The sequence below is a fragment of the Paraphaeosphaeria sporulosa genome (genome assembly GCF_001642045.1).
Source record: "Paraphaeosphaeria sporulosa strain AP3s5-JAC2a unplaced genomic scaffold CC84scaffold_11, whole genome shotgun sequence".
Taxonomy (NCBI): Eukaryota; Fungi; Ascomycota; class Dothideomycetes; order Pleosporales; family Didymosphaeriaceae; genus Paraphaeosphaeria; species Paraphaeosphaeria sporulosa.
This window is the reverse complement of record NW_017253370.1, coordinates 694,086-707,859: the sequence shown is the minus strand read 5'-3', so window position 1 is coordinate 707,859 and position 13,774 is coordinate 694,086. Positions and strand designations below refer to the sequence as shown.

Here is a 13,774-nt window from a genome sequence, read left to right as displayed (position 1 = left end):
CAACCGCGTGGACCGCAGACGCCTTCTCAATGTCGCTGTCGGCTTTGTTATTAATTATGGCCATACCTGAGTATTTTTTATTTTCTTTCATATAGAGACTTACTGATCTCCCCTGTGGCATCGGCTACGAGCTGGGGTCCGTACTAAGTACTCCAGGCAACACGACGGATGTCCGGGCCAAGGAGACTTTCGCATCCCGAAAGATGCAAGCCGTGCGCCTCCCGATAAGAAAGCGAGGACATGTGGGCGTCCAGACGAGGTGCATAGACGAGCGGGTTTCCAAAATGGTAACTATTGTTGGTGCAAAGATCGACCAATAAAAGCCCAGCTCTCCCTCAGCATTCGAGCACGCGAGATGTACATGGATTGCGATACACTCGCGATCAAACATCGACGAATAACGATAGCAAATTCGCAAAGGATTATTTAATGTGACTGCTCTAGAAAAGAGGTACACGAGAGGTTGCAGGGGGCAGTTGCCGGACGCCGGACTTATCGCAACAAGCAGTAGCTACCCCTCTTGCAGTTACTAATTGACGATGACAATTCACGCAGCTCTAACAGCATCGCGAATATTTATTGCGCGCTTGAACATACATATAACACCAGAAAGCTCTATCGGACTACTGGAAACTTCTAAGCGTGCTGAGACATCACTACAATGACGCTCACTCACACAGGACTTACTAGAGAAGTACTCGCGTACACAGCGCCACATCCACCAGTGAAAGAGTTTGTACCCCCAAAAGATCGCGCGTTCTATGCGGAAGCATCGAAATCGAAACTGCTGTCTGCAGCTACATCTGTCAAGAATCTCACACCTTACATCGGCACTGAAATTACGGGTGTCCAACTAGACCGACTCACGCCCGCTCAAAAAGATGAATTAGCACTTCTCGCAGCAGAGCGAGGCGTAATTTTCTTCCGCAACCAGAATATTACAATCGATCAACAGTACGAGCTCACGAGGCATTACGGTCTCCAAGATCGCGATCCCAATCAAGTCAACCCCAGACATGTGACCATCTTGGGACGTGATGAGTACGCGTATGATCATCTCTAGATACAACAGTACTAACTAGATCAGCGATATTCGCGCCTTCGCGAACTACGGGGCAGATTTCCATTCGGATCACTCCTTTGAGGCAAACCCTCCAGCGTACACCATGCTTCGTTTGATCCGCACTCCCGATACTGGCGGCGACACCATCTGGACATCTCAAACAGCTTTATACGATAAGTTGAGCTCACACTTTCAAAAGTTTATCGATGGACTCCAGGCCGTGCACACATCGGAGCACGGCTATGTCAACGCAATCAACCGCGGGACGCAACCCTTCCGTGGACCAGTCAGGCGCGCACATCCACTCGTTCGGACGCATCCCGTAACAAAAGTGAAGAGTCTGTTCTACAACCCAGCTTTCATCATCCATCTCGAGGGTCTGAAAGGAGCAGAGTCGTTACACGTGCTCAACTTCTTGCGCGAGTATGTAGGCCTCTGATTCAGTGACCGAGAAGGAACTGACGATCAAATGTAGTCACCTACACACGGCGGACGATCTGACAGTGCGCTGGAAATGGGAGCCTGGTAGCGTCGCATTCTGGGACAACCGAGTTGTTGCACACCGCGCAGTTCCAGGAGGATACAAACCCGAAGAGCGCGAAGGAAAACGTACAGCGATTTTTGGAGAGCGTCCGTACTTTGATCCTGTGAATAGTGTCAAGCTGAGCGACTATCGTGGTAAGCCCACCTATGATGAAGATGAAAAGATAAGCGAGGCGGATGCTATTGCGACTAACGGCGTGCATAACGCAAATGTAAATAGTGTGAATGGAGCGAAGACGTCGAAGGACAATGCCGAGTGCCTAAATGAGACCAGCGCAAATGTCGGACCTTGATATATCGACAGGTTTAGGTTATGGGCGTGTACAGGCCACTGCACAGTGCTCGCGACTCATACAGTATGTTGCACGAGCACGAGGATGTTCCCTAGGGAGAACTGCCTAGATAGCCTACATATCACTCCCGATAGCCGGTCCTGAACTTGCAGACTATAGAACATAACTCCACCTTACCTTGAAATCGAGAAATTGCTATGTAGGAAGACTGCAACCAGCAGCAGCCAAGGCCCAACGGTGATGCTATAAGCCGAGCGAATTGCGCCATCCCCATTGTCATTTCGGCCAATAGCGAGCCTCATAGTAAGCCACATCCAACACTCCAGCACCCCTTTCAGACCACCTCGGCGGCTTATCGAGCACCTGCATATATTCCTCTTGCCGCTTCCGACTGCCACAATGCACTGGTCTCGCAGCGATGCACGCGTGTTATGCTGTCGAATACGTGGAGTACTTACAAGAGTACGTTTGAGCGACAGCGATCAGGGTATCTGCAAGAGTTAGTCACGAGGAACGCAACATCGCGTGTTGCCATTATTTCACTTGATACCGCGACAGAGTTCGAAGACGTCAAAGAGAAGGAAGGTATGGCCGAGCGATACATCACGGATAGCGCGTCGTCGTCTACGACGTTAGTGCCTCACAAGGAGGAAATCGCCTCCTCAGACGCTGTTTTCCGCACCGATTTGAGCGATTCTGTGGGAACAGTCCTTCCAGGCATACAGCTCTCAGCACTTTCTCGTGAAGACCTGGCAAACTTGGCATCCTTGGTCACTGCCCGTGGAGTCCTCTTCTTCGAAAATCAGGATGGCTTCGACAAGTCAGCCTTGAACCGCATAGTGGCACTCTTTGATCCAGCGGACGATTCCACCAATCCGAAAGATGACATAGGACGGAAAGGCCTGAGTGAACAGACAGCACCCCTTCAAGCGCAGGACCAATGGCACACAGATGCCAGCAACGAGTCTTCGCCACCCAGCATCTCCTTGTTGCAAATCGAAGGCGAAAGCGAAGACGTATGCGTAACAGCGTTCGTATCGCAGTATGGTGTATATGACTCGCTTAGCAAGCCTTTGCAGAGCTTCCTGGACGGATTGACCGCCGTGCATTCGTCTGGACAGCGCAGCGCTGAACATCCGGCCGTGCGATCGCATCCTGTTTCGGGATTGAAAGCGTTGAATGTTACACCGCAGAATGTTCAAAGATTTCCAGAGCTGAATAAGAAGGAGTCAGGTTTGTCAACGCCCTCTGAAGAAAATGGTCCGCGGGAAGCCTGATGTAAGAAACAGATAAACTACTCGAGCTCCTCGAGTTCCAGATCCACTCATCCGCAGAGCATACAATCCAGTGGAAGTGGAAACCAGGAGACATTGCGTTGTGGGACAATCGCTGTGTTGCGTACCGACACATCTCGAATGCCCCTACTATAGAGCAACGTTCTACGAAACATACTTTCTTGCACGAAAAGCGTATGTAATTCACCTCCCACAGCAATACACCAGATGGAGCTAATAACGCCTAGCATACCTCGAGCCCACAAGTGAGTCCCGCGTATCTCGTACCTCTCGTCTCGCAGCCGAAGAGCAGTCCGAACGGGAACGAGTCGCACAAATCAAAGCACGTTACAACAACACGCCTCTACGCCGCATACTCGCCCGCCAGCTGAGTAAAGAGGTCACTCCTATTCGAATACCATCCGCGACAGAGCCACAACACGGGACTCCCAGCCCTGCAGATACTGTCATTGCTCTCCAAGATGCCTCCGAACCAGAGAGCATTGCCCAAATCAAAGCGCGCTTCAATAACACGCCGCTCCGGCGCATACTGGCGCGCCAGACGAGCAGAGATGCCAGTCCAATTGATTCTTCACCAACACTTAAGGAGACGAAGGTTATCGTCAGCCCGGTCGACTCTGTCATGTCAGAACAAGATGCAGAGGAACTGGCGCAGTCGACGGTCTCGGAGCACCGGCAGAAGCGCATGGAGGAATGGGCCAGTGGTATTGACGACGGACTGCAGGTGCAGAAGACGAGGAGTGTGCCTGTAAAGAGGAGTAATACGCCTCTGAGGAGGATATTGGAAAGGCAGGTGTCCGCGTCGTTGGAGCGGAGGCTACAATGGAGTTAGGTGTGTAAGATATCTGGCCTTGTATGGTCGATGTAAGAATCGATGTACCAAGCGCAGGGAAGGTCATGTTGCATTTTGGAGTAAATTGTGTAACACTGATAGCCATCCCATTCGTTATCATAACGGTCGTCATATGCAGCCCAACAACATTACCTAAACATGTGTTCATCATCCATATGCGGCCACCGCGCGGGACTTGCCTCTCTGACCGGGCTCCCCTCCTCCACGGGACTCGGTTCCCTCAGCGGACTCTCCACGCCGCTATCCACCGCCTCATCTGCATACCCGCCGACCCTCCTCACCCCCGCCCTTATCCGCCCCTGTTTTCCATCCCCCCCGAAATCCAACATCCACTCCAGACCCAGCGCGCCTTTCCTATCGCTCAGCTCCCCCCTCACCTCGCTCCCGCCAATCCACTCCCAGCCCTCTTTGAGCACCACCGTGGCCCCGATGCTGAAGTAGCCCCACCCCAGTCTCCGCACTTCGAATGGCGGATCGTGCAACACGAGCGACGGCGGCCGGAACGTGGGGTGCAGATTGACTTTGACGTGCGAGACGAGGTCGGGTCTGCTCAGCCGCACGAAGAACGTCCAGTCGTGCTTGTTCCCGGGCTCGTCCCTGCCGCCAACAAGCGCGTGTCTGTTGCCTATCAATATGGCGACGTTTTCTACACCTTCGCCGCTGACGACGATTCTCGCTGCATCGTCTTCTGCTTGCCTCTCGGCGTAGGTCTGCGGGTACTTCGCTTCGAGGGAGCGCGCGAGCGGGGCGTCGGGTTGGGCGGTGGTGGGCGTGCGGCACATGGGGCAGCGCGCTTCGAGGTCGTAGGTGGGGTCGAATTCGGGGTTGAAGTCGCGCATGTCCATGTCGAGGGAGGACGGGTGCATGGGCACCGTCTGCGAGGCTGAGGCCCACTGCGCCATGCAGGCGCGGCAGAGGATATGGGCGCATGTCGTCCGCACGGGGGAGCTGAGGAGGAGGTGACAGATCTGCGATGCTTATTAGCGACACTGTGGGGAGACACGCATCCAAGGCCGTACGGGGCAGAGGTCATCTTCTGCGATGCTCTCGAGTGGAGGCGCAACGTCGACCATGACGGGTGTTGGATGAGGATCTCCGTGGCTGGTGCCACTTTCACGTCACAGCAGGGTGAATATTCAAGTAGCTTTTTCTGATCATCAGGAAGACCATGGCACTGTATCCTCGAAGGCTGCGAGAGGGAGGCCGCCTGTAGTGTTGTGGCTGTGACGTCGAGCCATTGGAAACTCGGCATTAATGGATTTAAGCGAGGATTTGTCACGTGTCGACGCCGATGCAGGTGAAGTCGTGGGCGGCTTCATACGCATACTGAGCCATTGTCATAGGTCTTGAGAGGTGTTATCTACGAGGTCGAATCGTTACAATTTTCGAGTACATTATCGTATCCGTCCAGCGAAGCCGTCTATCCCATATCGTACAGGGCGCCTAGCAACACCATCTATAAGTTGAAATCGGGCATCTGAATGTCGTCTTCCATCAAGTTTAGCAAATAACGTGAGCCCGAAAACCAATCTTGAACATTCGTTGGGTTCCCTGGTCCCATCCCGGATCCACTCGGTGCCATGCTTGCATCGAAACTTCCAGGTGGAAACGTATCGACATTAGTACTCGGATTCATGGCTGGGAATCCTGTCATGGGAAACCCTGCATTCGGCATCAATCCCAGCGCGCTAAGGTACGGATCGAATTGTGTCATGGTATCCAGGTTGATGCCTGTTTCTTGAGGGAAGAAGCCATTTTGGCCCGGCTGCGTTCTCGAAGCTGCCACAGGGACAGCTTCGTTCCTCTTCGCCTCGACGTAGAGCTTGGCAACCTGGAGGAACAGATGACACATCTTGTAGAGCTTGTCGGCGCCTTCAGAGATGGTGCGGCAGGACTCGAGACTGACGACGAAGTCGGATAGTGAATTGAGATCGGATGGATCACAATGGAGGACTTAGAGGATCAGACACAAGCTCAAGTTGATGGAAGTCAACATACCACTGTGACAGAAGATGACGATGAAGGGTGTGAAGGGTGCCTGAAGAATAGCCCTACAAGATGTCAACATGCTTGGGTCGGTCTTTTGGGAAGTATATGTGTATCTTTACCAGTGAATATAACCTGACCACAGATCTTCATTGCCCTTGATGTTGAACTGTGCTGCGCATCTCTGATGAGCTACAAGGGCTGCACGAGCCGACTCCAGGCAGTCGTTATTGAAGGATACATTATCTGGGCTGACAGCGCGCTGGATTAAGGCACATGTCGAATAGTGCATGACCACGTCTATAGGAGCAATCAAAGTCAGCATCATCCTACAGGTCAAATCAGGTACCTTGGTCATCCATCTTCACTATCACCAAGGTGCCTCGCTGGTCACCCTCGACAGAACCTGAAAGAGTCCAGATACGTCAAGGTCTCGAAAAAGCAGTCGAGACCAATCAGTACCATGCTTGCACGTACCTGCATGGTAGAAGATGTCTCCGATCTGTCGATGAATTAGTCACAGAAAGATGCAGGATGTTACGGATTTCCATGTCTCTCAACTTGTACTTACATAGCTAAAGGACCCTGGAAACGTAAGTTTTACGGTCTAATCAACAGTCAGCGATGTACAGCACCTGTATTGTCGACCTCTTCGACTTCACAATAAGACATATCTGGGCCATTGATGTTCAAGTGGGTCGTAGTTGGCAGGACATATCGGAATCGCTTGCACTCCGAAGCTCGTTTCGGCCCCGTGGAAGCTTCCATGCGCTGCCTCGCCAACCCGTGCTCTATTTCTAGATAGGCAAAGTCGAAAGCACTTGCCTCTCCACGTTCGGTCCAAGCCTTGTTCAGCGCGTCCACAAGTTCGGTTGCAGTACGCGCGCGTTCGCTCATAGGGCGTAAGAAACCCGCTGGGCTGAATAGCTTCTCATACACTCTGCCTTGGATCTGGGCGATCTTGATCCAGTAGAGCAGCAGTTCGGTTCCCTTCTGCCCTTGTTGAACTAGAGATCCAAAGCGTGCATGGTCCGAGTCGATATTAGGATATGGTAATGACATATCCCAGTCCTGGATGATAGACGCTCGTCCCAGGCGGAGCGATAGCGTCTTGTCCATAACGTAGATGAACCAGAAAACGTGTATCTTAGCATTGCGCTCCTCTTCAGAATCGTCCTTCATCGTCTGATATCTGTGGTAGCCGAGGTTCTGGGAAAGGTGTGCTGCCGTGGATATCATGGTCCAACAAAGTGACGGTTTGCACATCTCGATGGCCTGCGCCGAACCTAGAAGCAATGCCAAGATGTTCTCGTACGTGGCTGGAAGGTATAGGTCCAGCTGGCTCATGGCAACTTCCATCTGTCTTTCACAGATGCGAGCAAGGCCCCGATAACTGTCTACTCTGTGCTCATTCAGCTTCATAAGTACCGTCTCACCGTTCCATGGTGTATCTACCTTTTGTCCACGACAGGGTAGCAGGAGAACTCATAAAAGAGGCTGGTGAGTACCCCATACACGAGCATTCTGCGACCAACACTGCACTCTGATGTATTCTCGAAGGCTTCGCGGAAGATGTCCTTCATATTTGGCATTTTCAGAAAGGGAAAAACCACCGCAAACGACATGGTCGGGTAGACTGAAGCTTTGTCGATCACCTCGTTTACCAAGTCCCACGGGGGCCGCTCTAGCTTAGTGTGGTCGACTTCAGCAAGCGCCTTGTTTGAGAATGGGTAGGTCAAAGAGGCAGTGATGGTGTTTGGATTGGCACTCTGTCGCGTTACCATGTTCTGGAGAGATGACAAGGCGGCTTTGATCTCTGCATTTTGTCCAATCGACGGAGTGCTGCCCACTGCTTGCTCCAACAGTTCACGAGCGAACTCCGATTGGCGATTGATGGTGGTTTCACCTTCAAAGGCAGGAGTAGCCACATTAGCCTCCGAATTAGAAAGAGGGCTGCGGGCAGCAGCAATGCCAGATCTTGGCTGACTACTATGTTCAACTTCGGATTTGATATCCAAGTTACCCAGTTTATTCGAGAGTGCCTCGAGCACGTGTTCAATGCTCGCAAGGCGGTCCTCGATCCGGTCAATCTTCTTCTCGCTGGAACCTATCAGTAAAGGAACCTACGACCAAGCCTTTGTGGTTTAGCATACTATTCGTCGGAGATATGCACCCGCTGCCGCTGTGGCTTCTGTGTTGGTGCAGTAGTTGTGCACGCTGCGCTTATTAGTCGGCTACTGTCTCTTCTACTATTTTTCCACGATTTGTTCATCGAGCACAGAAAACGTACTCAGCTTGCTGCTCTTGCAATTGGAACATGGTACAGCTCTATCGCAACGAATTTTTCGCGAGCGACAACCATCACACTGTTGTGGATCAGCTGAGTCTGAACATACTCGCGTGGCGTTACACACCGCTCGCTGCATGCGATTTTCGCCCGCCACATCCATCTCGTCGGTCTGATCCATACTGGGTATCTCGGCACGCGGAAATCGTACGCCGGGGTGCGTAGAAGGCGAGCACCGTAGGCGAATTCATTCATACGTCTGGCGGATGCCTTCGGCGCCGGAGCTCTCGCACCCCGGATGCCAAGCAGAACTACTACGTGGGGCTCGTCCACTTTCAAAGTCTCCGCTTGGTAGGCACCAGGGGCACGTTGTCGCGTAAACCCCATGTGGTTGATGTGATGTAGGGCACCCAGAGAATAGAGAGCCGCATCGTATAGTGTCGAGTATGGTGTTTGGCGCGCCGCTGACAGGGGCTCGCGTGGGTGCGGCCGCCAGACTACGCACGAAAGAATCAGGGCCGCCCTTCTTGATGCGCCGAGCATTGTGATTTCCTGTTCTTGATACCGGAAAACCCTCCCTCGAATCCACCTGCGCCCTTTCATTTGGCATGGTTGACTCTGCTGGGTTAAAAATGATTCTGAAGTTGGCAAAGCATTAGCGCAGTTTTGGTACGCTGGTCAATATTTCATTGGTTCAATCGTCTAGACCTCCCGAAGCGGTCTAATGACGCCTACATTGGAGGTGTTTCCGCATTTGCTTGGCCTTTTCCATCGGAGCGCACGGGTTGCGTTCACGATGCCTTTATCACCTTCTTCTGGCAGGCCTCCAGATAGACACCAGACATGCTCACTTCGGTCACTGTCATTTGCTTTACACCAGAAGCAAGATGGCAAACAACGAGAAGGCCGAGAAGAATGCATCGCTAAATCCGGGAGATGGCGTTACGACGCCAAATCACGATGCCCGAAAAGACGACTCTAGAGCTGAGGATCCCAAAAAGGAGGCACAAGGTGGACTGCACAGTTACTTGGTAAGTCTCCAACCCCGATACCGTTCTGTGCGCTCACTCTCCTAGCGAGTGTTTACGTATGCCGACCATCTGAGCTGGATCCTGAATGTTATCGCATTCTTAGCTGCCATTGGCGCTGGTGCGGTGCTGCCACTCATGGATCTGATCTTTGGAAAGTTTGTCACAACATTCGTGAGATTCTCCACGGGCGTGTTAACGCCGGCCCAGTACCGGTCTGAAGTTAACAAGTACACACTCTATTTCCTGTACCTTTTTGTGGCCAAATTCTGTCTTTTCTATACCCACTCTGTCCTGATATCGATCGCTGCCATCCGGACGACGAAAGCGTTACGAGTCGATTTCGTTAGGGCCACGCTACGCCAGAATGTGGCATATTTCGACTCGGCTGAATCAGGGTCAGTCACTTCACAAGTGACAACCAGCACGAGCAACGTCAATAATGGCATATCGGAGAAATTGACCTTGACAATCCAAGGGCTTTCGACATTCGTCACAGCTTTCATCATTGCATTCGCTGTGCAATGGAAGCTCACCCTCATCACCATCTCGATCATTCCGACGATCATCGTCGCTGTTGGCGTATGCCTTGGCTTCATGACCAAATGGGAGAACGAGATGCTTGAAATCTACGGTCAAGCAGGGAAACTAGCCGAAGAGGTGTTTTCGACTATGCAAACTGTCCACGCGTTCTGGTTGAACCCGCTCCTAGCCCGCAAGTTCGATCAACATCTACTAGATGCACGAGTAATTGGTATGAAGAATAGTCCAGTCTACGCTGTACTATTCTCCACAGAATTCTTCTGCATTTACAGCGCCTACGGTCTGGCATTTTGGCGGGGCATCCGCATGTACGTGAGTGGCGAGATCAGTCAACCCGGCCAGGTGTTTACCGTCATTCTCGCCGTCATAGTCGCAGCTACGGCTATGAGCACCATCGCACCGCAGATTATCGCGTTAGGCAAAGGTGCATCGGCGGCCGCACAGCTATTCCAGGTCATAGACCGCGTTTCGGAGATTGATTCGCTCAGTGAAGAAGGTCTTATCCCCGAAAAGTGCGCCGGGCGTGTTGAGATTCAAGGTATTAGCTTTGCGTATCCGACCAGGCCCGATGTTCAAGTATTGCAAATGTTCTCTCTCTCTGTCCCTGCGAACAGTACTACAGCTCTCGTTGGTGCAAGTGGTTCTGGCAAGAGCACCATAGTTGGCCTGATGGGTAAGTTCGACTTCTCTTACCATGGATAGTGGCCATCTGGTGTGACATGGACACGGCGCTAAGATTAAACAGAGAGATGGTACGACCCGAGCGCTGGTAACATCTTCCTCGACGGAACAAGAATCCAAGACTTGAACCTGAGATGGCTACGAACGAACATTCGCTTGGTACAACAGGAGCCTGTGTTGTTCAGTGGGACTGTCTTCGAAAATGTTGCGTGCGGACTTTTTGGGACCGAGAAGGGTAGTCTTCCCGAGGACCAACAGAGGAAACTTGTTGTGGAAGCGTGCAAGTCGGCATACGCAGATGAATTCGTGGCGCAACTTCCCCAGGTGGGTCCACTGTCTTGATACGACTGCTGGAACTTGTATGGATACTGACTGTCCAGGGATACGATACACAAATCGGCGAGCGTGCAATGATGCTTTCCGGTGGACAAAAACAAAGGCTTGCGATTGCTCGCAGTATTATCTCGGACCCACAGGTTCTACTTCTCGACGAAGCGACAAGTGCGCTAGACCCGAAGGCTGAGAAGATGGTCCAACAGGCATTAGACAGCGTCAGCAAGAACCGGACCACAATTGTCATTGCTCACAAGCTGTCTACAATCAAGAACGCCGACAATATTGCAGTCATGGCCAAAGGCTCGATAATAGAACAAGGCACCCACAACGAATTATTGGACAAGAAGGGGGCTTACGCAAGTCTTGTCACCGCACAAGACCTTGGGAAAGCCGACGGTGCGGAAGAAACCCTCCGGCACAGTGCTGATGACGATGGAGAGAAGCCCACTCTTGTACGGACGCAAACTCAGGCATCGATGCACAGCCAGGCCGCCGTCAAAACGGGCAAAGACGGAATTAATTATAACCTCATAAGCTGTATCTTCATTGTGTTCTGGGAGCACCGAAGGTTATGGCCGTATTTCCTGATCCTCATCTTCGCATCGTTAATGGGAGGTGCGACTTATCCGGCCCAGGCTGTTCTCTTCGCGCGCATCGCGACAACATTCGAGATACCGGGTGCCGAGGCTGTTGAACGGGGCGACTTTTACTCGCTGATGTTCTTCGTCGTCGCTATAGGCAACCTCATCGCCTATTCGCTGATCGGATGGTTTAGCAATGTCGTCGTTCAGCATGTCTCGCGCGGGTACAGGCTTGAAATCTTCAACCTTATCCTTAAACAAGACATGAACTTTTTCGACAGGGAAGAGAACGCAACCGGCGCCCTTGTCTCTAATCTATCAACCTACCCAACCAGCCTACTTGAGCTCCTCGGTTTCAATGTAATGCTCATTTTCATCAATGTCATCAGTGTGCTTTCGAGCTGCATCCTTGCGCTAGTCGTGGGATGGAAGCTAGGATGCGCAGTCGCATTTGGTGCGCTTCCTTTGGTGGTCTTCTCAGGGTATCTTCGAATTCGTCTGGAATTCAAGTTGGAAGAACAAACCGGAAAGCGTTTCGCCAGTAGTGCAGCTTTGGCCTCAGAAGCTGTTTCTGCCATCCGCACCGTTTCGTCTCTGGCTTTGGAAAGGCACATTATCGCAAGATACGCAGAACGTCTCCAGGGCGTAGCACGGCATTCCATGAAGTCTCTCTTCTGGACCATGTTCTGGTACTCTTTCACGCAGTCCGTCTCATTCCTGGCGATGGCGCTGGGCTTCTGGTATGGTGGCCAGCTAATCAGTCGTGGCGAGTACAACACAACGCAGTTCTACACGGTTTTCATCGCAGTCATCTTCTCGGGCGAGGCGGCCGCCTCCTTCTTCTCATACACGACCAGTATGACGAAAGCAGCAACTGCAGCAAATTATATTTTTTGGCTTCGTCGCCAAACGCCACGTGTCCAGGAAAATCCGTCAAAACCACCATTCAACGACGGTAACGAGAAAGACCCTGCTCATATCCAGGTTGATAACGTGGATTTCGCATATGAGTCGAGACCGAATGCCAATGTCCTCAAGAACATCGACGTCGATGTGAAACCTGGACAATTTGTGGCTTTCGTCGGTGCTAGTGGCTGCGGAAAGAGTACCGCGATCGCTCTCTTTGAACGCTTCTATGACCCAACCTCAGGTTGCATAACATGCGACGGTAGCACACTGCTAGATCTATGCCCAAGGAAGTATCGGAGTCACGTCTCGCTTGTGCAACAGGAACCGGTGCTGTATCAAGGGTCTATTCGTGACAACATCGCTATGGGTGTTGACAACGAGGTTACGGAGGCCCAAATTGAGGATGCCGCGAAACAAGCCAATATCTACACCTTTGTGGCATCTCTACCCAATGTACAGTCACCATACTCTTGCAGGGGTCAATGGCTAATATTTTCAGGGGTTCAACACGATGTGCGGAAGCCGGGGCACTCAGCTTTCCGGCGGCCAACGGCAACGCATAGCCATCGCGCGCGCCCTCATTCGGCAACCCCGCTTGCTCCTTCTCGATGAAGCTACCTCCGCGCTCGACACTGAATCTGAAAAAATTGTACAAGCCGCCCTTGAGAAAGTGAAGGATGGAAGAACTACTATCGCAGTTGCACATCGTCTGAGCACAATCAAGGACGCCGATGTCATCGTTGTCTTTTCGAAAGGTAGGGTTGCGGAAGTGGGAACTCACAAAGAATTGTTGGGAAGGCGAGGCATGTATTACGAGATGAGTTTGGGACAGAGCTTGGACCGAAGCATACCTGCATAGTTGGGCGTTGTTTGTGCTGCGACTTTTTCCGCATCGCGCGGCTGCATTGCTAAAGATACCATCTCTGGTCTTCTATTTCTGTCATATGGAATCATGTTCTCGAGGGCTTGCATTCTTCTGCACTCTGGGCTCCACTCGGTGTTTCCATACCCATGTCTACGTTGCGGGGTGTTGTGCGCGAGTGGATCCGTGACCATGTTTCGAAAGCTGTCCGAAATTTCACTCCACACTACACCTGTCAGGCCGCAAAGGTATTAAGGGCTTCAACCTCACTTGCATTGAGTTGTGCATCTTCCACCAATCCAAAATAATCAATACCACCCAGTGATTGTCCAGATCCGGGTTGCGGCTCTCCATCTGTGAACATGTCAGGTTCGGGTAGAGACCATTCTACTCAGAACCAACCAGCTGCTCCCAACAAGACCTGCAAGGCCGCTGTTGCCATGAACCCCAGACATTAACCCCGCCATTGATGTTACAGTTACATCATACAGAAATTACATCAGTCTTCAGTGAT

At 51.9% G+C, this 13,774-nt stretch overlaps 6 protein-coding genes across 6 annotated transcripts; 3 read left to right on the top strand and 3 right to left on the bottom strand.

Annotated features, from left to right (window-relative positions):
* Nucleotides 1-605: 605 nt before the first annotated feature.
* On the top strand, nucleotides 606-2,054 carry CC84DRAFT_1128299 (TauD-domain-containing protein). The gene is made up of 3 exons (XM_018175794.1): nucleotides 606-1,041; nucleotides 1,088-1,486; nucleotides 1,539-2,054. Exons 1-3 carry the CDS (start codon nucleotides 662-664, stop codon nucleotides 1,897-1,899), a joined length of 1,140 nt encoding a protein of 379 aa, XP_018031369.1. The 5' UTR covers nucleotides 606-661; the 3' UTR covers nucleotides 1,900-2,054.
* A 251-nt stretch (nucleotides 2,055-2,305) lies between these two features.
* Nucleotides 2,306-4,026, top strand: CC84DRAFT_1263065 (TauD-domain-containing protein; the record flags this gene model as incomplete). The annotated part of the gene is made up of 3 exons (XM_018185205.1): nucleotides 2,306-3,132; nucleotides 3,189-3,368; nucleotides 3,422-4,026. Exons 1-3 carry the CDS (start codon nucleotides 2,331-2,333, stop codon nucleotides 4,024-4,026), a joined length of 1,587 nt encoding a protein of 528 aa, XP_018031368.1. The 5' UTR covers nucleotides 2,306-2,330.
* Nucleotides 4,027-4,175: 149 nt separating this feature from the next.
* CC84DRAFT_1221549 (uncharacterized protein) lies at nucleotides 4,176-5,120 on the bottom strand (the record flags this gene model as incomplete). Its single annotated transcript, XM_018183284.1, has 2 exons — nucleotides 4,176-5,015; nucleotides 5,067-5,120. The coding sequence occupies 2 exons, from the start codon at nucleotides 5,118-5,120 to the stop codon at nucleotides 4,176-4,178; spliced, it is 894 nt and encodes a 297-aa protein (XP_018031367.1).
* A 383-nt stretch (nucleotides 5,121-5,503) lies between these two features.
* On the bottom strand, nucleotides 5,504-8,305 carry CC84DRAFT_1101011 (uncharacterized protein; the record flags this gene model as incomplete). The annotated part of the gene is made up of 7 exons (XM_018174892.1): nucleotides 5,504-6,000; nucleotides 6,046-6,098; nucleotides 6,156-6,333; nucleotides 6,511-6,535; nucleotides 6,682-7,435; nucleotides 7,489-8,133; nucleotides 8,187-8,305. The coding sequence occupies 7 exons, from the start codon at nucleotides 8,303-8,305 to the stop codon at nucleotides 5,504-5,506; spliced, it is 2,271 nt and encodes a 756-aa protein (XP_018031366.1).
* Nucleotides 8,158-9,354, bottom strand: CC84DRAFT_274608 (uncharacterized protein). Its single transcript, XM_018185705.1, has one exon. The coding sequence runs from the start codon at nucleotides 8,921-8,923 to the stop codon at nucleotides 8,324-8,326; it is 600 nt and encodes a 199-aa protein (XP_018031365.1). The 5' UTR covers nucleotides 8,924-9,354; the 3' UTR covers nucleotides 8,158-8,323.
* On the top strand, nucleotides 9,044-13,491 carry CC84DRAFT_1168194 (P-loop containing nucleoside triphosphate hydrolase protein). The gene is made up of 5 exons (XM_018179336.1): nucleotides 9,044-9,351; nucleotides 9,397-10,564; nucleotides 10,637-10,896; nucleotides 10,953-12,851; nucleotides 12,898-13,491. Exons 1-5 carry the CDS (start codon nucleotides 9,208-9,210, stop codon nucleotides 13,255-13,257), a joined length of 3,831 nt encoding a protein of 1,276 aa, XP_018031364.1. The 5' UTR covers nucleotides 9,044-9,207; the 3' UTR covers nucleotides 13,258-13,491.
* The last annotated feature ends 283 nt before the right edge of the window (nucleotides 13,492-13,774 follow it).

Excerpts from the sequence above, each read along its gene's own strand:
- CC84DRAFT_1128299 (XM_018175794.1), top strand. The coding sequence starts at position 662 with ATGACGCTCACTCACACAGGACTTACTAGAGAAGTACTCGCGTACACA. Across the intron at positions 1,042-1,087 it reads ACCATCTTGGGACGTGATGA|CGATATTCGCGCCTTCGCGA; the intron begins GTACGCGTATGA and ends TAACTAGATCAG. Across the intron at positions 1,487-1,538 it reads GTGCTCAACTTCTTGCGCGA|TCACCTACACACGGCGGACG; the intron begins GTATGTAGGCCT and ends GATCAAATGTAG.
- CC84DRAFT_274608 (XM_018185705.1), bottom strand. The coding sequence starts at position 8,923 with ATGAAAGGGCGCAGGTGGATTCGAGGGAGGGTTTTCCGGTATCAAGAA.
- CC84DRAFT_1168194 (XM_018179336.1), top strand. The coding sequence starts at position 9,208 with ATGGCAAACAACGAGAAGGCCGAGAAGAATGCATCGCTAAATCCGGGA. Across the intron at positions 9,352-9,396 it reads GTGGACTGCACAGTTACTTG|CGAGTGTTTACGTATGCCGA; the intron begins GTAAGTCTCCAA and ends TCACTCTCCTAG. Across the intron at positions 10,565-10,636 it reads CACCATAGTTGGCCTGATGG|AGAGATGGTACGACCCGAGC; the intron begins GTAAGTTCGACT and ends AAGATTAAACAG.